This window comes from Pholcus phalangioides, unplaced genomic scaffold (genome assembly GCF_987345545.1).
Source record: "Pholcus phalangioides strain wild (caught in Gottingen) unplaced genomic scaffold, Ppha-v1.0 ptg000017l_1, whole genome shotgun sequence".
In the NCBI taxonomy this organism is placed as follows: Eukaryota; Metazoa; Arthropoda; class Arachnida; order Araneae; family Pholcidae; genus Pholcus; species Pholcus phalangioides.
Window position 1 is genome coordinate 25,610,299 of NW_028301610.1, and position 23,036 is coordinate 25,633,334.

The 23,036-nt window shown below is 35.1% G+C and overlaps 1 protein-coding gene across 1 annotated transcript; it reads left to right on the forward strand.

Annotated features, from left to right (window-relative positions):
- The first annotated feature begins 3,420 nt into the window (after positions 1-3,420).
- Positions 3,421-19,047, forward strand: LOC149072603 (S-adenosylmethionine synthase-like). The gene is made up of 9 exons (XM_089246438.1): positions 3,421-3,772; positions 5,128-5,205; positions 5,417-5,539; positions 8,522-8,634; positions 9,062-9,205; positions 10,504-10,722; positions 12,751-12,933; positions 15,524-15,657; positions 17,528-19,047. Exons 1-9 carry the CDS (start codon positions 3,577-3,579, stop codon positions 17,628-17,630), a joined length of 1,293 nt encoding a protein of 430 aa, XP_089102564.1. The 5' UTR covers positions 3,421-3,576; the 3' UTR covers positions 17,631-19,047.
- Positions 19,048-23,036: the final 3,989 nt, after the last annotated feature.

Consider the following 23,036-nt stretch of genomic DNA (forward strand, 5'->3'; position numbering starts at 1 on the left):
TTTTTAGTTTCCTTGATAAGAATCCATTACCAAAATAAGTTATTTCCCCCTTTTTTAACCCCTTGTTTTTAAGGAAGTTTTATTCAATTCAAAAATTGTCGCTAAATGATACTAATATAACGACAATGACATCAATATTATCAGCTCTAATCTCTATGTGGTTCATGTGATTAAGTCAGTTCCCCTGGAAAATAAGCATGATGGGCACAGCCACACAATGGGCCACTTAAGTTAAACAACTCTCTTTTTTCCCCTCTTTTTTAAATTCTGCATTGGTCCATTTCTCCGGGGTAATCAACCTTTGAAATTGATTGACAACCTTTGACATTTTTTAAAGGGAGTTTAAATGTGTAAGTCATTTATGGAGGTAAAAAATGTTGAGAGTTATTCAGATTGACGAACTGAGATAAGTTTCAATTTTTACAGCGTTTTATTTTCAATATTACTTTGCTCGCGAAATCCACACAGAAACGAAAAATCGTCAACTTTTTCTCTCTTTCAAATCTAGTACAACTCCGGTCTATCGCCATCATAGGCGGAATAGACTTGGAAGTCTGGTGGGGGGGGGGGGGGGCACGATGATGATGTCAATTCATCTATACATATATGCATTAGATCAGTCGACTTCACTTTTGATGCTAGGGGGAGAGGGCAATGCCCCCCCATGGCCCCCACAAGGCCGGGGCCGACAGGGCTCTAGCCCTGGGCCCCAGGATAATTCTCATAATTTTTTGCTTTTCCACGCTATACATGAACTATAGAAGGGCCCGTGAGAAGTCTGACCAAGGGGACCTGCTCCTGGATGTGGGGGCCATGTGCCTCCCCTCCCCCCGTATCTCCGCGGGGAATTTACTACCGTGTGAGTTGTGCTGGTAGTGTGAGTGTCTGAATGCGTATCTAGTATTGTGTCAGATTTTTCACTCTGCTGCTATCTATATTTCAGAAGTGAGGTGAATGATTGAATAGTTGTACCATTGTAGGCCCGTTGCTCTCTGTAACGAGACTTTTTAACGGGGAGATCAGCTCGCATTTGCGCCTCGAAGTTGGGAACCACAGAAAACCAACTTCAGCCGACCACCACTCCGGCGACGGTGGGGTTCGAACCCGGGTCCTCGCGGTGCGAATCCATCACTATGACCACTTGACCACCACAACTGTGAAGTCATCAACTGATTTGATTCAAAACTGACTCAATCACAATGCTTATTTTTTTTTTGTGGCCATCTAAACAGATAGACCCACCCTGGAACGGACGGCCAGTGGGCCTCATGGTAATGAGATCTGATACTAAAATCTCCTATAAAAATACGTAAATTGGTAGGAAAGTACCTCCGAGCCAGGTAGATGTTCCCAAAACATCCCTTCGCCCAGGGGCCACGGCCGGATTAACCATTAAGCAAAATAAGCACGTGCTTAGGGCATCAAGAGAAAAGGTGCAGCCCAAAAAGTTGCCAAAATGTTTTTTTTATGTACAATTTTTTCCAGCTTCGAGCATCCGGCAGGAAATCCTAAATTTTTTTATTTATTGTATAGTTGAAGATATTCATCAGAAGGATGGCACAAATACAAAAAACTGATAATATTGCTAACTAGAGATCACGTTTACAATGAGTTTTTGGAATGAGATTTCGTGCAATTTCTATAAAGTTAACTTGACCTATTTTAACAGCATCATGGGGCCTTTTGACAAGCTGATTTTTCTGAGGGACCCTCTCTACCAGCTAAAAATTCCTGCCTACCAATTTGCATACTAACTCTTGCAAATTGTGAACAGATCTACTTGTCACGAGGTCCTCGGGTTGTGTCTGAGTGAGACCCAAGGGCGTAGCGAGGGGGGACTTAGGGGTCTGGTCCCCCCCGAAATGTGAGAAAATTACCGAAAAAAGGGAAAAAGATGGCCAAATCTATTGTTCTATCACTTTGGTCTCCCCCCCCCCCCGAACGAAATTTCTAGCTACGCTCCTGGTGAGACCCACGCATTAATAAAACAAATCATTATCATTCCCAAGCAATATGATAAATAGATCTACTAGTATCTAATAGATCTTTAGTTCGATCTATAGCGTAGAAGTAAAAGAAATACTAAAAGATTGCAACTCGAAAATGCATCTGAAAGAACAGGTACCCAATGATTATGGTTCACCAAAACTAATGTAATATCGGCCATGCGGAGGGGGATCACCAAAACCATTCAAGTGCTTAGGGCCTTCAAACGTTTTAATCCGGCCCTGCCAGGGGCTCCATGATGCTGTTTAGACGGCCCTGTGTTTGAAATCCATCGATTAATTTTTCGATGGATACGACGTACCAGGTCAGTTTCTCGCATGAGCAAACAGGGCATGTACCCAGGGCCAGAAAATTTTCAGGAACCCGAAACAGGCAGCCTTTTGTATTATAGACACGGGCTTCTTCCCCCTCCCCATGCGTCTGCTACAAAGAGGGGGGCCCAAAAATTCATGAAAAAATAGGCCCTTCGGGAGGTAAAATAATGGTTCATCTTTGAACTTATTTCTATGCAGAAATTAATTACGCACACGCTTAACCCTGTCATCTATTCGTTACACCACTGAGCTGCACAGCTATTTGACCTAAAATAAAATTTACATTCAATTATCATTTCCATATTTCCATTTCTGCAGTGGAACCTCCCATACCGGGCACTGCCCGTTAGCGGATACCTCCCGTTAAAGGACACTTTTTTTAATTACGTCAACGGGACTCTGCATTTTACTATCAATTAACGGCAGGGCCGTCTTAAGAGTATCAATGGCCCTCGGGCCAAGTAATTTTTCTGACTCCCTGCCTGAAACTACTTCTTGTTTTTCTGGGGCCCTGGGCAGTGAACGGTTGCGCCCATACGTTAAGACGCCACAGATTAACGGACACTTCTTGTTAACGTACTAAATTTTTGATCCCGTGGGTGTCAAAAGTGTTCTGTGTTTCAAGTGCGTCCATAATCAAATCGAGAACCACAGTTCTACGATTCCGAATAGCCCCACAAATATAGCCATTACTTTGAATTTATTCTTGTTGAGCTGTCATATTTTCAGTTATTTCACGATTTTCAAAAGTAGTATTTATGCTTATTCCAGGCTTTTGTGTAAGACGAGAAATAATGATCTTTATATGGATATATTAAATATCATCAAGATGGAATTAAAAAAGAAACTGTAAATTAGCGTTTTCACATGTTTTTCATGTAAATATCTGGAAAGTAGAATTAATATAGATTTGATGATGATAAGTAATTTTTTTTTAGGTTTTTTTCCAAAAAGCTCAATTTTATTTCATGTTTTTAAGAGAAGGCGCTGAAATTCAAACACTCCAAATATTATTATCGGAAGTTTCTATCTCTCGTTGACGTCATTAATGAATCCACCAATGGGCACAGTCGATAGAGGAGACGTCATCAGTCACGTGTTCCCTAATTGGCGAGGCTGAGATGGGTAGGTGGGGAGAAAGAAGTCGGTTTCAGACTTGTATATAAATATTCAGGCATTGATTGTACGAAACATAAATCATCTTGCATTCGCTTCTTGAATTTCTATCCTTGTAAATCCAATTATATAGATAAAAATGACGACTCTAGGCGTTCAAATTATGCCTAATAATTTGTATGAGAAGAAAGTTAAGGCGATTCCGAACGGCACGATTTCACCACTTGCCAACGGCATCAATCACAACAATGTATTTTCGGATGGGCTCCGGGAGAACCATGGTGTTGGTGACAAATTCTTATTTACATCGGAATCTGTCGGTGAAGGGCACCCAGGTGAGTTCAAAAATTTTGATAGATCATCGTTAAAAATGAATGTAATTAATATTAGACACAGTTCAATCTAACATCAGTCACTACCGGTAACCACGTGTTCCCGCCAATATGCCGGCATTGTTCTAAGCCTAAATTAAGGTTGTAACTGGACTATAGCCCAGGGCGGAAATTTCAAAGTGGTGGAAAATTTAAAGAATGTGATGTTGAGAGAAAAATGTATACATAAAGAATGCGAGAAGGGCGCACACAACTATAAATATGCCTTTGCCTAGAGAGCAAGGGATCGGGTGAACCAGTGATCAAAAGAAGCACTCTAGATGACCGAAACAGTGACCTATAGACAGGGCTGCGACTAGATGCTTGGTCACCCGGGGCAAGTGCGCATTTTGGCGCCCCCTTGTAATGTTGAAGGTAAGGTTTGAGAATGAAATTTGCGCCTTCTCTGGTCCAGCACCCGGGGCACGAAACCCGCCAGCTCCCCCACCCCCATAGTTGCGGCCCTGCCTATAGTGTGTGTAAACATAAAGTGACCTCAGTGATCGATCAAAATAGCGATCTAGAGGATGTGCAAGCATGAGAGTGATCAAAACAGTGAACTAGAGAGGAGCCAGGTCAGTGAATGATCAAAACTGAGAAGGGACCAGTTCAGTGAGTGATCAAAACAGAACTAGCGAGCAAGGGATCAAGAGGGGTCCCATGTTTGTCACTGTATATCCACTCATTTACAGAAAACACCATTTTGTTCCAAAATATGCATATAGTGATAAGACGGCCACTTCATTTTTCATAAGAAAGTGGCCATCTGCAGACGTGAGCGCCAAGTAGAAATTGTCAATGATGGGCTGGAAAAAAAAAACATTTCAGGAAGGTGTATTGAAATAAGTTTTTAATGTCCAAAAAAATCTTGTGCTCAATTTATTTACTGATCAATTCCTTAATGTATATTGTAACAGCTTTAAATGTGTCTACAGATCCATATAAAACAGTGGTTTTTAAACTTTTGCACCCGAGGTTGTCTTTGCCAATGTTCATTTATTTCTCTCCCAAATTGCCTGACAAAGAACCACAAGAAAACCCTGAACAGGCACATGTCAATATCAGCAACTCTGACATATTTTGAGAACCACTGATATAAGAATTTTTTGTACACCATATCAGTAATTGGGAAGTAATTTAAAACCTAGTTTTTTGCTTCTTATAATAATATGTAAAGAAATTTCACTGCCATTATTTCTGAGAAAGTTTTTTCCTATGAAAATACCAATTCAAGTATTCTGAATTAAAAATTCAAATAAATCTAGTAAATTTTTTTTTTAAAACATCGATTTTAATTTGTATTTTTTTCCATTTCATAGATAAAATTTGTGATGAAGTTAGTGATGCCATATTGGATGCCCATCTTGCTCAAGATCCTGATGCAAAAGTTGCATGTGGTAATTTAATAAATTATTGTGTTGGAACACAAAGGGAACCAAGGACCTACAGTGCTATCAATCTCTTTATTTTTATTGTTAAATAATTTCTTTGTTCCGAAACTTATCCCACTGTGTCCTTGGTAACCCCTTGTAAGAACCATCTTTCTGAAACCACTTATCTTAGTTTGTTTCATTGACCTGATTTAATTGCAAATTTAATTTTTAATAGAAACTGTTACAAAAACTGGAATGGTATTGGTATGTGGTGAAATCACTTCTAATGCAGTTGTGAATTATCAAAAAGTGGTGAGAGATACGATAAAGCACATAGGATATGACGATTCTTCTAAAGGTAAAAAATATATATAATGAAAAATGAAAGTTCTGAAATTGTAGTGTTTCAATGTGTTTTATTTTCTTCACTATGTGAGGTTTGAAAATTTTCATGACTATACATGAAAATTTTCATCTATCCTTTATGACCTCGATAATCTTAGACAATGAGAAATGTGAACCTCTGATTTGGCTTAATTGGGACAATGTCAGATTAAATCTGGGACCCAAATGATAATCTCTCTACATTTGAACTGATCTAGGGAAACGCCCTGCTACTGCTGTGACCCTTCACAAGAACTATAATGAATTTCGAAAATCATTTTTTTTGCAGATAACTTTGAAATATTATCAGGCATGCTGTCAATTAACTTATTTGAGTTCAGGATCAATTTTCAACCAATTTCATTTGATGTTATCTTTCTTACCCTTCCTCTTGAAAGCTGTCACTTATACTTGTTTTACATAACATCGTATGCTAAGATTTCTCATTGGATTTAGGTCTGGACTAAGTTCTCGCTATTCTATTAAGGTAGATAATTCTTCTTGAATTTTTTTTTGCACAGACTTGACAATTTATTTGCTAGAATATCTAATCACTTCCTCAAACTTTCTTCAGAAAGTGGTTTCTAAGACAATCCTGATAGTGTTCAGAATCCTGGCCTCCTTTGAGAAAAGCAAACAAAAAGCCTTCCCATATTGTAACCAGGGGTTTGTCTTGCTATCATTTAATCTGTTTTCTGGACTATTCGCAAAATTACAGATCTGAAAAACAGACCCTTCACAAAATTAAAATTTTCAAAACCAAGAATATGACATTTTATTCCTTTTGTTCAAATTAACTAGATTCTTTTGATTTCCACAAAATTAATCATTTTTTTAAAAAACAACCTTTTACATAAAAAGCTTTACAGATCCTTGATAAGATATTCCTATATTCTGCTTACTGATTAATGCCTGAAGTCGTACCAGTGTTAGTTCCAAACGCCCGAGTGGCGCCGTGGTAAGATGTTCATCTGCCGCTACGAAGGTTACCATCAAGGTCCATGGATTCGATTCCGGGCATAGAACGTTAGAAGTAAGTTCTTTACCTGTCGAACCTGGGGCGACCACCGATGGATGGGAGCCTTCATTTCCCACCTAACTCCTATGGTTGAAAATTGCCGTATGGCGATATATGACCGGAGTTGGTATGCGGTAAATTAGTGTTAGTTCCAACCATCTGGGCCATCCAAGATAAAATTTCTGATCAGACAAAATAGGTGCTACCTTCCAAAGGGAGATATAGTCACAATCAAGCTTGTTTATGGCTTGCATAAATTTTTTGGATTTTTTTTTCTTAACCCAATGTTACTGCTTTCTAGGATCTGTTGATAAATTATCTTTTGAGATATATTTTTTCACGTTGTCTGTACTTTTGAAACTTTTTAATTCTTTTGTTATAATTTGAGATTGAATTTTGTTATGCATGTCAAAATTATTGTAAAAGGGTATGTTAATTCTGTAATTGTGTTAAAATTCTTTTGAAAATGGTGTATTTTATGAATAGAATAGGAACGAAAGCATTCTCTCTCTATTTAAGAGATATTTTTATAATAGAAAAACAACCTAATTATACAGAAAACAAAAGTTGTGGTTCAAAGTAAAGATGTTCGAGAAAGATTTATTAAATAAAGTTTAAATATTTGTTAAACATCTGCAAACCTAACATAATTTTATTTAATTTGAGATGTATATTATTATTTACCATGAAAAGCCAAAAAAACTGGTACACCTGCCTAATATCGTGTAGGGGCCCCGCGAGCACGCAGAAGTGCCGCAACACGATGTGGCATGGACTCGACTAATGTCTGAAATAGTGCTGGAGGTAATTGACACCATGAATCCTGCAGGGCTGTCCATAAATCCGTAGGAGTAAGAGGGGGTGGAGATCTCTTCTGAACAGCACGTTGCAAGGCATCCCAGATATGTTCAATAATGTTCATGTCTGGGGATTTTGGTGGCCAGCGGAAGTGTCTAAAGTCAGACGAGTGTTCCTGGAGCCACTTTGTAGCAATTCTGGACGTGTGGGGTGTCGCATTGTCCTGCTGAAATTGTCCAAGTCCGTCGGAATGCACAATGGACATGAATGGGTGCAGGTGATCAGACAGGATGCTTACGTACCTGTCAGAGTCGTATCTAGACGTATCAGGGGTCCCATATCACGCCAACTGCACACGCCCCATACCATCACGGAGCCTCCACCAGCTTGAACAGTCCCCTGTTGACATGTAGGGTCCATAGATTCATGAGGTTGTCAACATACCATCGGCTCCGAAAGCCCATATCGATGATGTTTCGTTGAATGGTTCGCACGCTGACACTTGTTGATGGCCCAGCATTGAAATCTGCAGCAATTTGCGGAAGGGTTGCACGTCTGTCACGTTTAATGATTCTCGTCAGTCGTCGTTGGTCCCGTTCTTGCATGATCTTTTTCCGGCCGCAACGATGTCATAGATTTAATTTTTTACCGGATTCCCGATATTCACGGTACACTCGTGAAATGGTCATACGTGAAAATCCAAATTTCATCTCTACCTCGGAGATGCTATGTCCCATCTCTCGTGGGCCGACTATAACACCATGTTCAAACTCACTTAAATCTCGATAACCTGTCATTGTAGCAGCAGTAACCAATCTAACAACTATGCCAGACACTTGTTGTGTTATACGTATAGGCGTTGCCGACCGCATCGCCGTACTCTGATTGGTTCCATATCTCTTTATTCGCATACGCATGCCTTACCAGTTTTTTTCGCTTTTCAGTTTACATAACCCTGTTGTAGAACAAGTTACATATATATCTTCAGAAATTCAAAGGTATACTTATATTGATACAGGTCTTAGTATATGTTGCCATCTATTTTTTAAGTTAATGGTAGATGAGTGTAAAAATGTCTTTCATTTTTTTTAAATGACTTTGATATGTCTATAGAATGAATTTTGTTATATTCTATTACAGGATTTGATTATAAAACTTGTAATCTTGTAATTGCAATTGAAGAACAGAGTCCTGACATTGCTAGTGGAGTCCACAAAGATAGAGATGAAGATAATATTGGAGCTGGTGATCAGGTAATAAAAAGTTATCTTTAGTAAAATTAGTCTTCCTGAAAATCTAAAACTAATCCATTTAATTTTCAGCGTATATCGATAAAAATTACATGATCCACAGTTATTGTATTGCCTTTTGCAATACAGTGAAACCTTGCAGTTAGATGCATTGCCCCTGCAAAGAGGTTTCAAAATCTTAGAAATATTGTTATATAAGAGTTCATCGTAGACAAGGATGTCATATAGAGAGGAGTTTAGCATTGCGATATCAAACAAGATTTAAACACATATTGTTGTAAAGGGGGATTTATCGTTATACTGTGTATCGCTGTAGCGAGTTTTCATTGTATATGATATAAGTTTTTAGTAATAGTTTCAACAAATGCTACATCGGGAATTCGTGAATGCAATATTGATTTATTGAATTTATATCTATATTTCCTTGCAGGGGTTGATGTTTGGTTATGCCACTGATGAAACTGATGAATGTATGCCTCTGACTGTTGTTTTAGCTCATAAATTGAATGCAAAAATCTCTGAATTGAGAAGGAACGGTATATTATGGTGGGCAAGGCCTGATAGCAAGACCCAGGTATGAAGGAAAAAATTTAGGATACTTGTGTTTCTGCCAATATCAAATTATTCGTGAGCATTATATACTTTAAAGTTATCTTCTTTCTTTTAAAGTTAAAAGATTGATTTTATATTTACCCAGTAGGGGAAAATTATTGGTATATCAGATCTATAACTTTTAGAGGAGAGTAGGTGAAATTCAAACCTTACTTCACTACCATTTTGGTACAATATGTTTAAGATTAGAGATAGGAATTAATTTAAAATTTTTAACTTGGCAATCAAGAAATTTGAATCAATCAACTGATTTATCTTTAACTGATTATCTGAACATTTTTAATCGTTTATTTTTTAATGCTGACCACTTATAAAATACATAATATCAAAATAGTTACCAATACTAACTCTTAAAATTTTCATTCATTTCATGCATCAATTCACAAAAGGTAAACAAATACAGGAGTAGATTAACAAATTAAGTTTACTGGCTAGAAGAATTAAATATACTGAACTATCATATTCAATTAATTAAGTCATAAAATTTCTTTTGCTTAAATTAGAAAATCATACTTTTTCGATTAGTTGATTTTTAAGCTTCATACTGCCATTGGCTTGTCTTGAAACTATAGGAAAATCTTTTAGAGAATCTGTTGCTTTTAAATTTTACTGGATGGAGCTGAGAAATATGAAAACTGCTATAATCGCAGTCAAGATATCAGTCTGATGAATATCAGTCTTGTCTTCTGAAACTATGATCAGTTTTGTTAAATGAAGTTTATTTGTAAATTTTTAATAAAATTTTAATGAGTTTTCATCAGGTTAATCAAGTCTATGTAACTCAACTAAAATTTTCAAATATTGATAATTGGTCAATTTACCAACCATACCATTTTTATTTAAGACATTAAAAGTGTGATATTGTCAATTTCATTTGCAAATATGTCTTTTAAAATTTGTAACGAAAAATCTGATTGGCGGTTGTTTTTTTTATTTATGTATGTATACTTCCTTTTGTTTTAAATACTTGTGTGTAAGTTGGAGCCAGACTATTCCACAACTAGGGTTGAAGATGTTTGATCGCTAGTAAATAAACTTTTTCAAACTTGGGGAAGGGGGCCAAATGCTTCGCTTGCTTATGTAGAAATTCAACCCAGGTATCATGTTGAAAACTGAATATTGTAATCTGGACATTGAAATTACCATAATTTAATGGACTCAAAATTATTAATACAAAATGCTCATGAGAAATGTTAAAATTCATTAAATTTTATGCCCTTTTTAAAATTCTTTTTAACAGTGACATTTTATGTTATGTAGGTTACATGTGAATACACTTTTGAGCATGGTGCAGCTGTTCCTCAACGAGTTCATACAGTTGTTATATCAGTTCAACATTCAGAACAGATCTCGTTGCCTCAGCTGAGAAAGGAAATCATGGAATATGTTATCCGTGATGTTATTCCATCAAATTATCTTGATGATCAAACAATTTATCACATTAATCCGTGTGGCAATTTCATAATTGGTGGACCCATGGTAAGTGCTGTTCAGTTTTTAAATTTAAATATCACTTCTTTTTTTTTTAATGCTAGTGAGTTAGTGTTGCAATTCATAGAAACATCTCCGGGGCTCCTATTTATCTACTTTTCCTACTTTTTGGTTAAAATGTCCTCCTTTTTTTAACAAATCCTGTCGACGAAATTCATGTAACTGTTTTTCAATGAAGAGGAAATCACACATATCGATATATTGCCAAATAGTATAATTGCAGTAGATTGCAATTGATGATTTGGCCAAAACTGGAATTGTATCATTTTTTCATGTTATTTTTGTGGGGAGTTGTACGCGGATCGTGGCCATTAAAAACTTCTGTGTGGCTGGAAAAAATAATTTTGTATTTACTACTTCATGGTCTTGGACTATTCATTGCACAGTAACTAACATTCATCATTGAAAATTATGGGGGTGCACATTTTGTGTATAGGGGAAACAACAGTTTACACAACAAAGCAGTTGGATACATAGGCCTATTCTAGGTTTTATGATTCTGATGCTACTCAATAACATTGCATGTTTTAAAAATACGGAAGACAATTGAGAGGCATAAACAACAGGGTTCGTACAGTCCTTGGAAAAAAAGGTTCATTTTGAAGTGCTTATAAGTGCTTGAATTCTTTTTTAATTGTTGCCTAATATCTGGCAGCAAAACACTGTGTTCAAGATATCGCTTCAAAATATATTTGACTTAAATTAATTAATTTTGGTTGCAAAAAATTGAAAAGCTGGCCATATTTCCTCAATAAAAAATACAGGGAAATTGCCAATTGTCACCAAAAATGATGCCAAAGGTAAGCAAAGTTGCTAAAATCTCCAAAGGCAGAAAATGAAGCACCATTGCATTGAAGCAGTGGATTTAAATGAGTTGTATGGGGGAAAAACATTTAAAAAAACATTTGGCAAATATGAGAAATGAATATTCACATTTAAAGCTATAATTATCATAATATAACTTGAGATTGGATTGAGAAAATAATTTTAATACTTAATTTCAGTAAAGAATAAAAAAATTTGAATTCGCTTTGTTGAAAATATGGGAAATAATGTAACATTTTTGTGATTAAGTCGGAATGGCCAAAATTACATGAAAATATGGGTCGTATGGGCCCCCTCTACATACGACTTCATGCTTTCTGATATTTTTTTTTCAAATTTTAAAACACTTTCAAACGTATAATGATTTCTATTTTAATATCATATGTATACTAAAAACTACAATGGGGTTATTTTTTAAAGCAAGACCTTTATAGTTCTCATTTCAACTTCTAGACAATGTAATCATTTTAAGAATAATTATATATTTGACAAATTAGCATCTGAAACTTGAAATGAAAAAATTAGTAAATGTTGAATATAAATTTAAAAAATTCAATTTTTCATTTTTTGAAAAAAAGATTTTTATTTACCACGATATGAATGTCCTTGAATTTTTTAATTTTGCATGGGAAAGTGCTTGAATAATCCTTGAATTTTTTTTTACTTTCAAAGTATAAACCATGAACTGTTTACAAATCTCTGCGAAGAGCTAGAAATAAAAATTCTTAATTTGGCAAAAACGATGATACTAGCATTGAATAGTAAAATATAAATCCCTTTTTAAAAAAGAATGAACAGCTCACAATGAAACCATCCAGTTCATCGGATTGGACCTTGTAATTTAAACATTTCGCACTGCTTTTGAAAGGTGTTTCGAAGGAGCATCATTCATAAAAAACTTGCATGCCTTCATAATTTGCTGTGCATTCAGGAAGAGAGTTGACAGCCTGAACTTTGAAAGACTCCTCGTAAAAAAAAGAATGTAATATATTGTGAGCAGAGGCAAAAAGAATAGACAAATAGACGGACAATATCAATAACTACCACAGATAATTGGTTGCTAGTGCATGGTTTTGGCCAAAAATTGTTTACTAAGTCATTTAGTAAACAATTGTTTACTAGTGTCATTAATTAGTATTGCATTAAAACTTTTCTGTATTGAATGAAACTGAATTTTTTCTATTTTTTTAGGGTGATGCAGGTTTAACGGGTCGCAAAATAATTGTTGATACTTATGGAGGCTGGGGTGCACATGGAGGTGGTGCATTTTCAGGTAAAGATCCAACTAAAGTTGACAGGTCAGCAGCGTATGCAGCAAGATGGGTTGCAAAGTCACTTGTTAAAGCTGGTCTGTGTCAAAGGTGTTTGGTACAGGTAATAACCAAATTCTTTATTTTAATTGAGCACTGTTCACTTGAACAGTTGTATAAAATAAAAGTATATTTCATAAGACTAAACTTATTGAAATAGCATGTCCAGAAATCTTTCAGGACTCACTGTTTTGCTTATGATTCTATTCTGGAAGTTTACTGACTCATGAAAAATTTTAAAGAACACATTTTATTTATTGCCCAAGTGATACCAGCATATCTATACTTGGCCAATAGTAATCCTTGTGGAGGTTTTAGGTATATCTAGTGGTGATCTTGTCTCAATGGTACTGGGGTGTCTATAATTAAAGTTAGCATGTTCTAAGCTTTCTACAGCCATAAGTACTTATCAGAAACTTAAGGACTCTCAATGGGGAAAGATGGGGAGAATTTTTTTTGCTCTTTTGAAGCAGAAAACCTTGGCATAACTGTTAGTGCAGAATCACTGTGTTCATAAGAGTTTCACCAGCAAAACACATTCAAAATTCACATTGTAAAGTCGACATCATAATCTTCAGTAGAGAAATAAGAATGGGAAAATGGCTGTGTTGATGTTTAGATATCCTGCCATAAAGCTTAAGTTGTTGGATCCCTTGTTTGCAAGACATTATTAGCATGTACATTACAATTTGTATAGAAAACATCCTCTATAGTGATGAATGTTGGAACTGATGGTTTTTCCTTCGATTTCTCTCCTTTAACACTTCTATTAAGGCATTTCCAAATTTTCATAATTTTCTTATGAATAGTTACAGCAATAGATAGCTATAACAAGTGAACTTTAATTATGTACACCCTGTACTGCACCAGAAAATTTTTGAAAATAGTTCATGTAACCTTCTCGGTGGCATTTTCAAGAGATATCTCGCCTAACTTTGTGCTTTGTATTTTGGCAATTGGGAGATATCTCTCCTTATTTCGGCAATGATGAGCACAGAGCCCTTCGTATAATGGGCTTCTCCTGGGAATATGTTTTCCTATTCTTCGCCCCAACTGGTTAAATAAACTGCTGGTGAGCAGTGTCCGCTTTTGTTCATGTTTTGATAACATGAGTGTTTAAAATATACTTTTTCTTTTCACCCTTTTGGGACAGCATAGGAATATGCGTAAAGTATAAATAGAAAAGGCTAGAGTATTTCTCTTCGGTTTATTCTCAGATTTGGGGGCTGGCACTATTACCTGCACAAAATATTAGTCTTGAAAAAGATATGACATTTTACGGAGTTTGATTATTTCCATTGTACCAGTTGCAATGCAGATCAGTAAAATTTATTATTAATTTATAATTATTACTACTGATATTTGATGGGAGAAGAAATAAATCACTGAGAGAGCAAAAAAAGTTGCTTACCATTGGGGATTGCAGAGAAGCAAAAATAAAATTTTTACTATTTGTGTTTTTTGCTAAAAAGAAAAATCTGATTTTAGTTTTTAGAAAATTGAATTTAATCCACATAGTAGCAGCAGTGGTGATGAATCTTGTGACGAACTGTCTGACTATGAATAGTTGGACTTGTATTTGTAGAACATTTCTTTGTGTATACTCTAATATTTTAATTGGACAAAATTGAATAACCAAGTAGATGAAGATGTGTGTAGGAAATCTATTTTCGGGTATTATAGGTTTTTTTGCATATCTATTTGTTTCTGTAACAATGAATTGCCCAAAATTATTAGAAAAACTAAGTTCAAAACATTGTGGAGAGGAAAAACATTAGAAGGCAAATGTGCACCCCCCCCCCCCCAAAGCAGAATGTGCCAAAATCTGCGACGTACGTCGCAGAACAATTAGCGCTACTGCAGAACAATTTGGAAGAATTTTAAGAAAAAGTGCAAAAAACACTATTACATGTATGGGGATTTTTACCCCAGAACATTTCCAGTCAGCCGAGGGCTCGTCGCAGAACAGTGCTAAACATTCTGCTTTGGGGTGTGCACCTATACAAATAAAGGAATGTAAATCTGGATGTAGGTCGAAATGTAAGAATCAGATGGCGGTACAATGTGTATAAACAAGAGTTGGGACTTAATGTTGCTTTGAGTTTTAGAAATGGATGTAGCTAGCAAGACAGACTTGTGCCACACACAGAGAGCTAAAGTTATTACAACTAGAAAACTGCTCTGAAAATTTTCATACCAAAAGAAAGCAATTTGTATGTGTATAAATAGGTGGGTGGTGTCAGAATGTTCGTGGATATTTTTATTGGTAACCTGATACATACAATTGATGCATGTTCATGATTATCCGCAGGGTGGTATTCAACTAATACACAAGTTTCTTCCTTTACGATAAAATCACAATTTTGTAATATTTCAGTTGCTTTCTCATAAAAAGAGGCCAAACGAGCATTTATATTCATAAATGAGTGACATCCTGAAATGTGCTGTATGTGCAGCTGTGTTAACATATTAATGATGCCATCTATTTTCCAAATAAAAAGTAAAAACTAAAACAGGAAATTATAAAAAATGTATGGGAAGTGACATGAAAGTCATCACCAAAGAGGCTTAATTTTATTTTAGTTCTATATTTTTAGTGTGTTGAAGTAGCCAGACACAAACAAAATTGAAATGTTGTAAATTGTCTTTTGTAGCTTTCCTATGCAATTGGAATAGCCGAACCATTATCGATTGCAGTATTTTCATATGGTACTTCTCAGAAAACGCAAAAGGAGTTACTTCAAATTGTAAAGGATAACTTTGACTTAAGGCCGGGTAAAATAATTAGGTGAGTTTCATTTATAATTTGAGTGTACAAGAAACTTATTTATGACTAATAAAATGAAAAACACTTCGCAAGATGGAGAAAAAAAAGGTGAAAAAAATTAACCATTCATCGCTTTCTCTATGTTAACTAGTTTCCACAGAATCCCTGTTTAAGTTGTGTGGTTGGTAAAGTAATTTAAAATAGACTTTTTTTTCTTCCAGTAATATATAGTTTCAACATATTTTATTTGAAGCATAGTTTTTTTCAAGATTTGATACTCAAATCAGTCATACAGCTTAAGGGAGTGGGCAAAAAAAATTTGGAGTGTGAACAGGTGTCTTATTCCCTTTCGGAAGAAATCAGTGGGTTAGAGAGAAAAGTGCAATGGAATTTTAAATGTAAGGCATCTACCAACACATGAAAAAGTCACAAATTAAGACAAAAGGTCACATATTTTTCCGATTTTATGTTGGTTTAATACCAAGTCCATGAAAATTGGTCACCTGGCTTGCAAAAAGTAAACATGCATTTAAGATGTAAAAGAACTATTTAAACTATCTTCATGATGTAAACAAGGTGAAGCGCCATTTTCAGTCAGTTATTCAGTTACTTTTATACCAGCTTTGTAGAAAAGCATCTCTCTCAACATCTGTGCATGTTATGTAAAAATCACAATTTTGGTGGATTTTTTTTATTGAAAATTTCCCAGACCTCTTGAGTACTCCAAACATTTTGTTTGTGGCACACTTGCATATTAGATTAGAAGTTCTAAGATCTCGCACGATTCCTTCCTGATTTTACAGCAGTTGCTATGTTGTGTTTTGTAATCAGAGGAGGTGGATTTGGTGTCCTTAATTGCAGCCTGGGTCTAACAAGGCTCCCCATTGTGCAAATCATGACAAAATGTTTATTTAGCAAATAACTGTAGGATCAAATTGGTCAAGTATCAAGAATTGGCAAATGTTGCCCAACAACATATTAATTTCGGCTTTTTTTTCTCATTTGGTGGAAAAAAAAATTCTCTACGATCTAAATTGCTATAATAAAGAAGTGTTCTTTAGGATAATCTCGCTTTGCTTAGATTATCCATTTAATTTAATCCATTTACATATAGGCATTGAATATCAAATTTGAATGATCTATAGTGAAGTACCTCCTCCTAACCAGATCATTGCCCATCGCTGTGTCTCAATGAAAAGATATGAGCAATAGTTGAAGTACCGGCAATATATCTCGGGAACAGGTTTTCTCTTCATCCCTCCACAGCCACCCTTCCCCTTTATACAGTTATTTAATACATTTTTTTAACTCATTGAACGTTTTAACTCATTACAAGGGTGAAAAGGAAAATAAATTCCTGCTTATGGTTACCAGTAAAGTGTCTGGATAAGGACAAAGAGAGAGCAAGCTCAAATGAACATTTTTATAATAGGCAGATATATCTTGCTCTTCTATGGAAGGAATTAAAGGACAATGGACGAATTGCCCAACAAGGTGGCCGGAAAGAAAGAATACATAAAAAATGTGCATATAAAAACATTAAAATTTTTAATGGGCTTTTTTTTTTCAATGTCATACAGCTTAAATACAGCTACCCAAAGTTAAGAATTTATTCCAAGGAAGGGATATAATTAAGATTTAACTTATAAGAAATAATTACATTGCGCCTATACAAATTATGGTATATTATTCTGGATTCCTCCTCACACAAGCAAACCTTGCATTATCAGAATATCAATAAGTAAGGATACATTATGAATATATAAAATGTTCTGATACCATGAATAATTTTTGAAAGTAATTTACTTGTTGAATGAAGTTTTTTCGATTGAAATTTATCCAGTTTTATAATTTTTTTTAATGGTGTAATAATTTTTCATAATATTCATAGGGATCTTAAGCTCAAGAGCCCGATATATCAAAAGACAAGTGTTTATGGACATTTTGGAAGACCAGATCTGCCTTGGGAACAGCAGAAATTGTTGATATTTTAATATGGGCATCTTCACAATATTGGTACATTGTACAAGTTTTTTTAAAAGATGAGGCTTGGTGTAGCCTGTTCTGGACACTACACTGCCATCTGATGCATGTTATACCAAGAGCGCCAAGAAGCGTCTCTGCATTGCTTTATTTCAACACCTATGTGCCGTGAGAATTTTAACTGCAAATATTACTCTTGTTATGAGAATATTTGAAATGAGATTTATATTGTCAATTGTATACATGCTTATATTATATATAAAAGATAAATTTTTGGGAGTGTTTGGATCTCTCTCCTTTGCGGGGGGGGGGGGGGGGGGGGTTGATGTTAAATTGAAAACTTAAATATATGAATGTCCTTTAGGTGGAAGAGTAACATGAAATAAAATTCCAGTTTTTAACTTTTTTTTTTTTTTTTTTTGTTAAGATTGGGTTAACAAATGGTTATTTTTTTTAAATGTCATTAGATAGTTGGCTCCTTTAATTCATGAATATTTTTTGCTTGAAATCTGCATACAGCTAAGTTAGTTTTTTTTACAGTGCAGAGCTGTTTTTTTAGGGGGGGGGGGGTTAAGAAATATGTAAAATCTTTATATATGTACTTTTGTTTACACTGTTTTATTTTTTTAATTTTATTTACTCAGAAAATTTCTGAATATAAACTCAATCATTTTGCATAAATTCTGTGGATTTCATAGAAATAATTCTTTCATTTATCATAAAAAAAAAATGTTCCTTGTTATTTAATTTTTACTTGTGTAGGTCATAAAATTTTAGTGGAAATCAGCAAAACTCCACTTGCATATTGTTTTGGTATGCACTGAAGCACGTTGACCATGAACTGTTGCACAGCTTAAGAGGAACGTTGATTACTATTATTTTGATTTGAACCCTTACATATCGTTAGTCTAATTAGATACTGTTGGCTGGCTAAGAAAACAATCTGAGCCATTAATAAATTAAAAGAATGAAATAATCAAACATTGACATTGCACATGCATTTTTCTGTGCTTAATTTATTTAATTGATAGAACTTTAAATCCTCTTTGTTTTATTTCAATGTTTTTGCTGTTTATGGATTGGGCGACTAAGTTGTTATGATTGTATGTGGTATCCATTTTGATACCTTATAGTATATTTAATATATATGTGCATTTTTTCAGCACTGTTTAAAATAATTCATTTGAATGTGACTTATTTAGATTTTTTTAGTAATATTGGTAAGAAATGGAAATTTATGTATAATCTGGATGAGTTTTTTTTCTGTTTATCAATATTCTTGCCATTGTTTTTTTTTATATGGTTGTTGATTTTTAAATAAAATTTTAATGTTGAAATAGAAGTTTTTTTCAAATGATTCACTGTCACACTGACCTGCATTTAGGTGGAATGAAGAAAAGCTGTTAATAAAATTCACGAAGCGTGGAACCTTCAGTTTTATACTCTTTATATTTTTATCAGAATTGCTCAGGACTTCTATTTAATTTTGTGCATGACAAAAGCGCCCCCACTAGCTTTAGGTAGGTGGTTTTTCCCTTCTCTCCAAGCAAAACTGATGAATTGGCCCTTCCATGGTGACTGTTTCATGTTCTGTGATAGGAGTTAGTAGATATTCTTTCACAAGATCTGATATAAATTGGTTGTGTAAAATATTGTCAGCAATTTGAAAAGATGCACCAAATGATTCATTGAAATTGATGCAGTAATGTATGTTTTGGAAAAAAATCTCCACAGAGAGCAAGCAGACCTTCAACATGATACATCATATGAAAATTCAATTTTTATTTTGTGTTACCAGAATTTTGTGAAGGGTCCGGAAAACAGGTCCAAATTTTGGCTGATATTGGAAAAAAGAGTGAATTTTTACAATTTGCAAAAACCATTGCTGATGGCAACTGCTAAACTTGAATGATTTTCAATGTTAAGACATCACTTAAACTCACCGAGTAAACTATTTACGTAAATGTTTTGCGTTGATAGAATATTATTTTTGTACTGCATAAAGGTATACAGATAATGTAAAAAATAATTTGATAAAAATAAGTTTTCAATGCAGGTGCAATACTTTACTAAAATTGCAAATAGTACATGTACTCGGCTGGAACTAGAAAGGGGGCAGAGAGGGCGATTGCCCTGATCAGAAAAATTCAAGTTGGGCGGCAAGTTTTAGAGGGAAACAAAGTACACTGTTATATAAAATTATCAAATTTTTAAATTGGTGGGGGCAGCAAAAATCCTAGTTATGGCACCTCATGTACTTGACTACATATCCCTGATAAATGGCGGTATGTTTTTGGAAATCTGCACTTCCAAAATATCTGCCAGCAAGCCATCACTGAAATTTATCGCCTTAAATTTTAAAGCGTTAGCCAAATAAACTATATTTGAAAATTTTTTAACCGCAGAAAATCAATTTTTTTTTCCCCAAAAAAAAGTGGTAATTTTCTCTTTGACTATTAAGTCAGATTTTTTGAGTAAAGGTGCCTAGTGTTTACTGCATGATGATTTTTATTTAACCGGGTCATTTTAACCCATTAACGCTGGTTGGCAAGAAAATTTGCCATTTTAAATTTTTTCTTTGGTGAAAGTGGTTCCACTCATTTATTGTTTTTAAAAAATCAAAGACGTCGTTAATGGGTTAATCAGACATCATGTTGATCAATAAAATGGTAATATTTTTCAAGTAATTTTAAAATTTCATGGAAAGTTACACGTAAAAATCTTTAACGAAGAATGTAAAAATGGTAGATTGATGGTGTGACTGGTGGAAACAGTAAAATAATGATTCAATCACAAAAACTTTTAATCAAACTAATTATTTCATGAATCCACATATTCAAAATAATTAGTGGTTTTGGATTATTCATCCAGACACATTTCCTATCAAATTCTACATGTTGCAACAAAGATTTTTCATTTCTTTTTGACTGCAGTTGACTTTTCTCAAGTTGAAATTTTGTCTGATATGAACCCATGCTGTCTTGATAAATTTACTTTCTTTTTTTTATATAAGAAATATTTTAGACTTCGAAATTCATTTCAACCTATATGATTCGTCCAAAACTTGGTCATTTTTACAGATGAAATTTCATTTCAGAACATTTACGAGGGGTCGGTTGCTCCTCTTAGCACAGACTTCAAAGACTTCTTCACGCCACCCTAGGCGCTACTAATTTTATTCTCCCTTTGAGATGCTCTTATATTCTATGTATATATATATATGAATTTTCCCCCCCCCCCCCACAAGCTCTCAATTTTCGAAATGAAGGCCATCTCTACTGTTTTTGTGTTTGAAACAATATTCAAAACCATATTTATACGCATATATATATATATACAACCTCTGACAATAAAGTTTGGTGAATGAAGTCAGAACGGCCGATCTGGCAACACTGGTGAAGCAAAACGCTGCACATGCATAGCGGCAGGTGTTCCTTGAAAGACTTGTTTTACAAAGTGCTTGTTTAGTGCGTTGGTCCTTAACTGAGAACAGGAAAATCCACGAGGAATTTCTACCTGAGGGAACGATGATGAATGCTGCAAGGTAAATTGAAATTTTGACTCGTTTCATGAAACGTCTACGCAGGGTACGACCTCAGTACGCACAACAAAGTTCATGGTTTCTTGTTCATGACAATGCTCGCCCTCACACAGCGAATATCGTCAAACAGTTCCTGGCAAAAAAGGTGGTGGTGCAAATTGAACATCCACCATACTCGCCAGATCTCAATCCTCCAGACTTCTTCCTATTCCCACGACTCAAACTCGCTTTAAAAGGAAAGAAATTTGACGATATTCCTGACATCCAACGAAACGTGACGAGGCTTTTGAACTCCATCCCAAAAGAATACTTCTTGCAAAGTTTCCAGGACATGTATAGGAGATCTCAGCGGTGCATAGTAATGGGAGGTGACTATTTCGAAGGACAGTAAGGTAACTTTTGTTAACATTTCATCTACGTTAATGTTACAGGACTATTCACCGAACTTTATTGTCAGAGGTTGTATATAATGAAATGCCATAAAAATTTTAAACTGTATTTGTTAGACTTCATCATGACCATTTAACTGTGATCAATATCATTAAACAAGCTAATTGTGTTATTGCATTAATCAAGTTAATTGTATTGCTGAATTACAATCAAAGGTCGTGATGCAACATGTCGCCGCTGTGGTGGTCGAGTGGTTATAGTGACGGACTCGCGATGCGAGGATCCGGGTTCGAACCCCACAGTGGTGGTCGGCTGAAGTTGGTTTTCTGTGGTTCCCAACTTCAAGGCGCAAATGCGAGCCCATCTCCCCGTTAAAAAGTCTCGCCACAGAGAGCAACAGTCCTACAACGATAAATCATTCAATCATAACACTTCACTCATAGTTAGAAAAACTGGTGGCAGATGGCAGCACTACACATAACAAGCATTACAGAGAAACAAAAAAAACTTCACGTCAGGTTTCACTACACGCACATTCCCGCATGTACCGATTCGTTGGGGGTTCCGTGGGGGGGGGGGGTGTACAGTAGTAGGTAGGGCCTCCAAAAAATGGCTCGGGGATCCATGATGTTCTTAAGTCAGCCACCTCGTTGGGCAATTTGTCTGTTGTGGCGTTGTATTTGTAAAATAGTGTTTTCTAAAGTAGGCAATATCGTCCTGGTGTGTGGGGGGGGGGGCGGTAGAAGCTACAGAAATAACAGCATTCTATGGGTTGACTTGAGTTGGGGGCGATGGGAGAAAAAAATTTCTTAAAAAGGTAGAGACTAAATAAAATTCATTGTCACTTCTCTTCCGAATTCCAAATGTGAAATACAATCTGCTTCTCGCAACTCTGAATGAATTTTCCAACGAGATACAATATAAATTCCGATTCAACCAATATAAATGTAAACAATTCACCCCAGAAAGCACATTCCTCTATGTCATACTACCCAGAATTCGTCCCATACACGTGTCGAATGATGACAATACCCTGGGGTTCGAACGGGAAAATCGAAACAGCACACTGCACATTAGATATCGAGAATCCCGCTCTCTTGAAAGGCCAATGTTCCATAATTAGAACATGCATAGCTCTTTAATGTTTAACAGTACAGAGAAACTAATTGATTTACTTTGATTGATATATATATATATTAACAACAAAATAATTTTAAATTTACTTCAAAATTGAAATTTTTGCAAATTTTAATCAAAATGGGGAAAAAATGTCAAATTTAAAAATTCTGTTTAAAAAGTTTATATTAATTTGAAATTTCCAAATTTATTTCAAAAAATACTTTGAATTCTTCTCTATATACAATAAAAACCAGAAATATTTGAATTAATTTTTATCTGATATTTTTGCAAATAAAAACTGTTCCATTTATGGAACATAGTTTTCATAGAAAACGAGACATCAAATGAACAACAGGCATTGAGAAAC

Coding starts and splice junctions, on each gene's coding strand:
- LOC149072603 (XM_089246438.1), top strand. CDS start 3,577: ATGACGACTCTAGGCGTTCAAATTATGCCTAATAATTTGTATGAGAAG. Junction 5,206..5,416: donor TGATGCAAAAGTTGCATGTG/GTAATTTAATAA, acceptor AATTTTTAATAG/AAACTGTTACAAAAACTGGA. Junction 10,723..12,750: donor TCATAATTGGTGGACCCATG/GTAAGTGCTGTT, acceptor CTATTTTTTTAG/GGTGATGCAGGTTTAACGGG.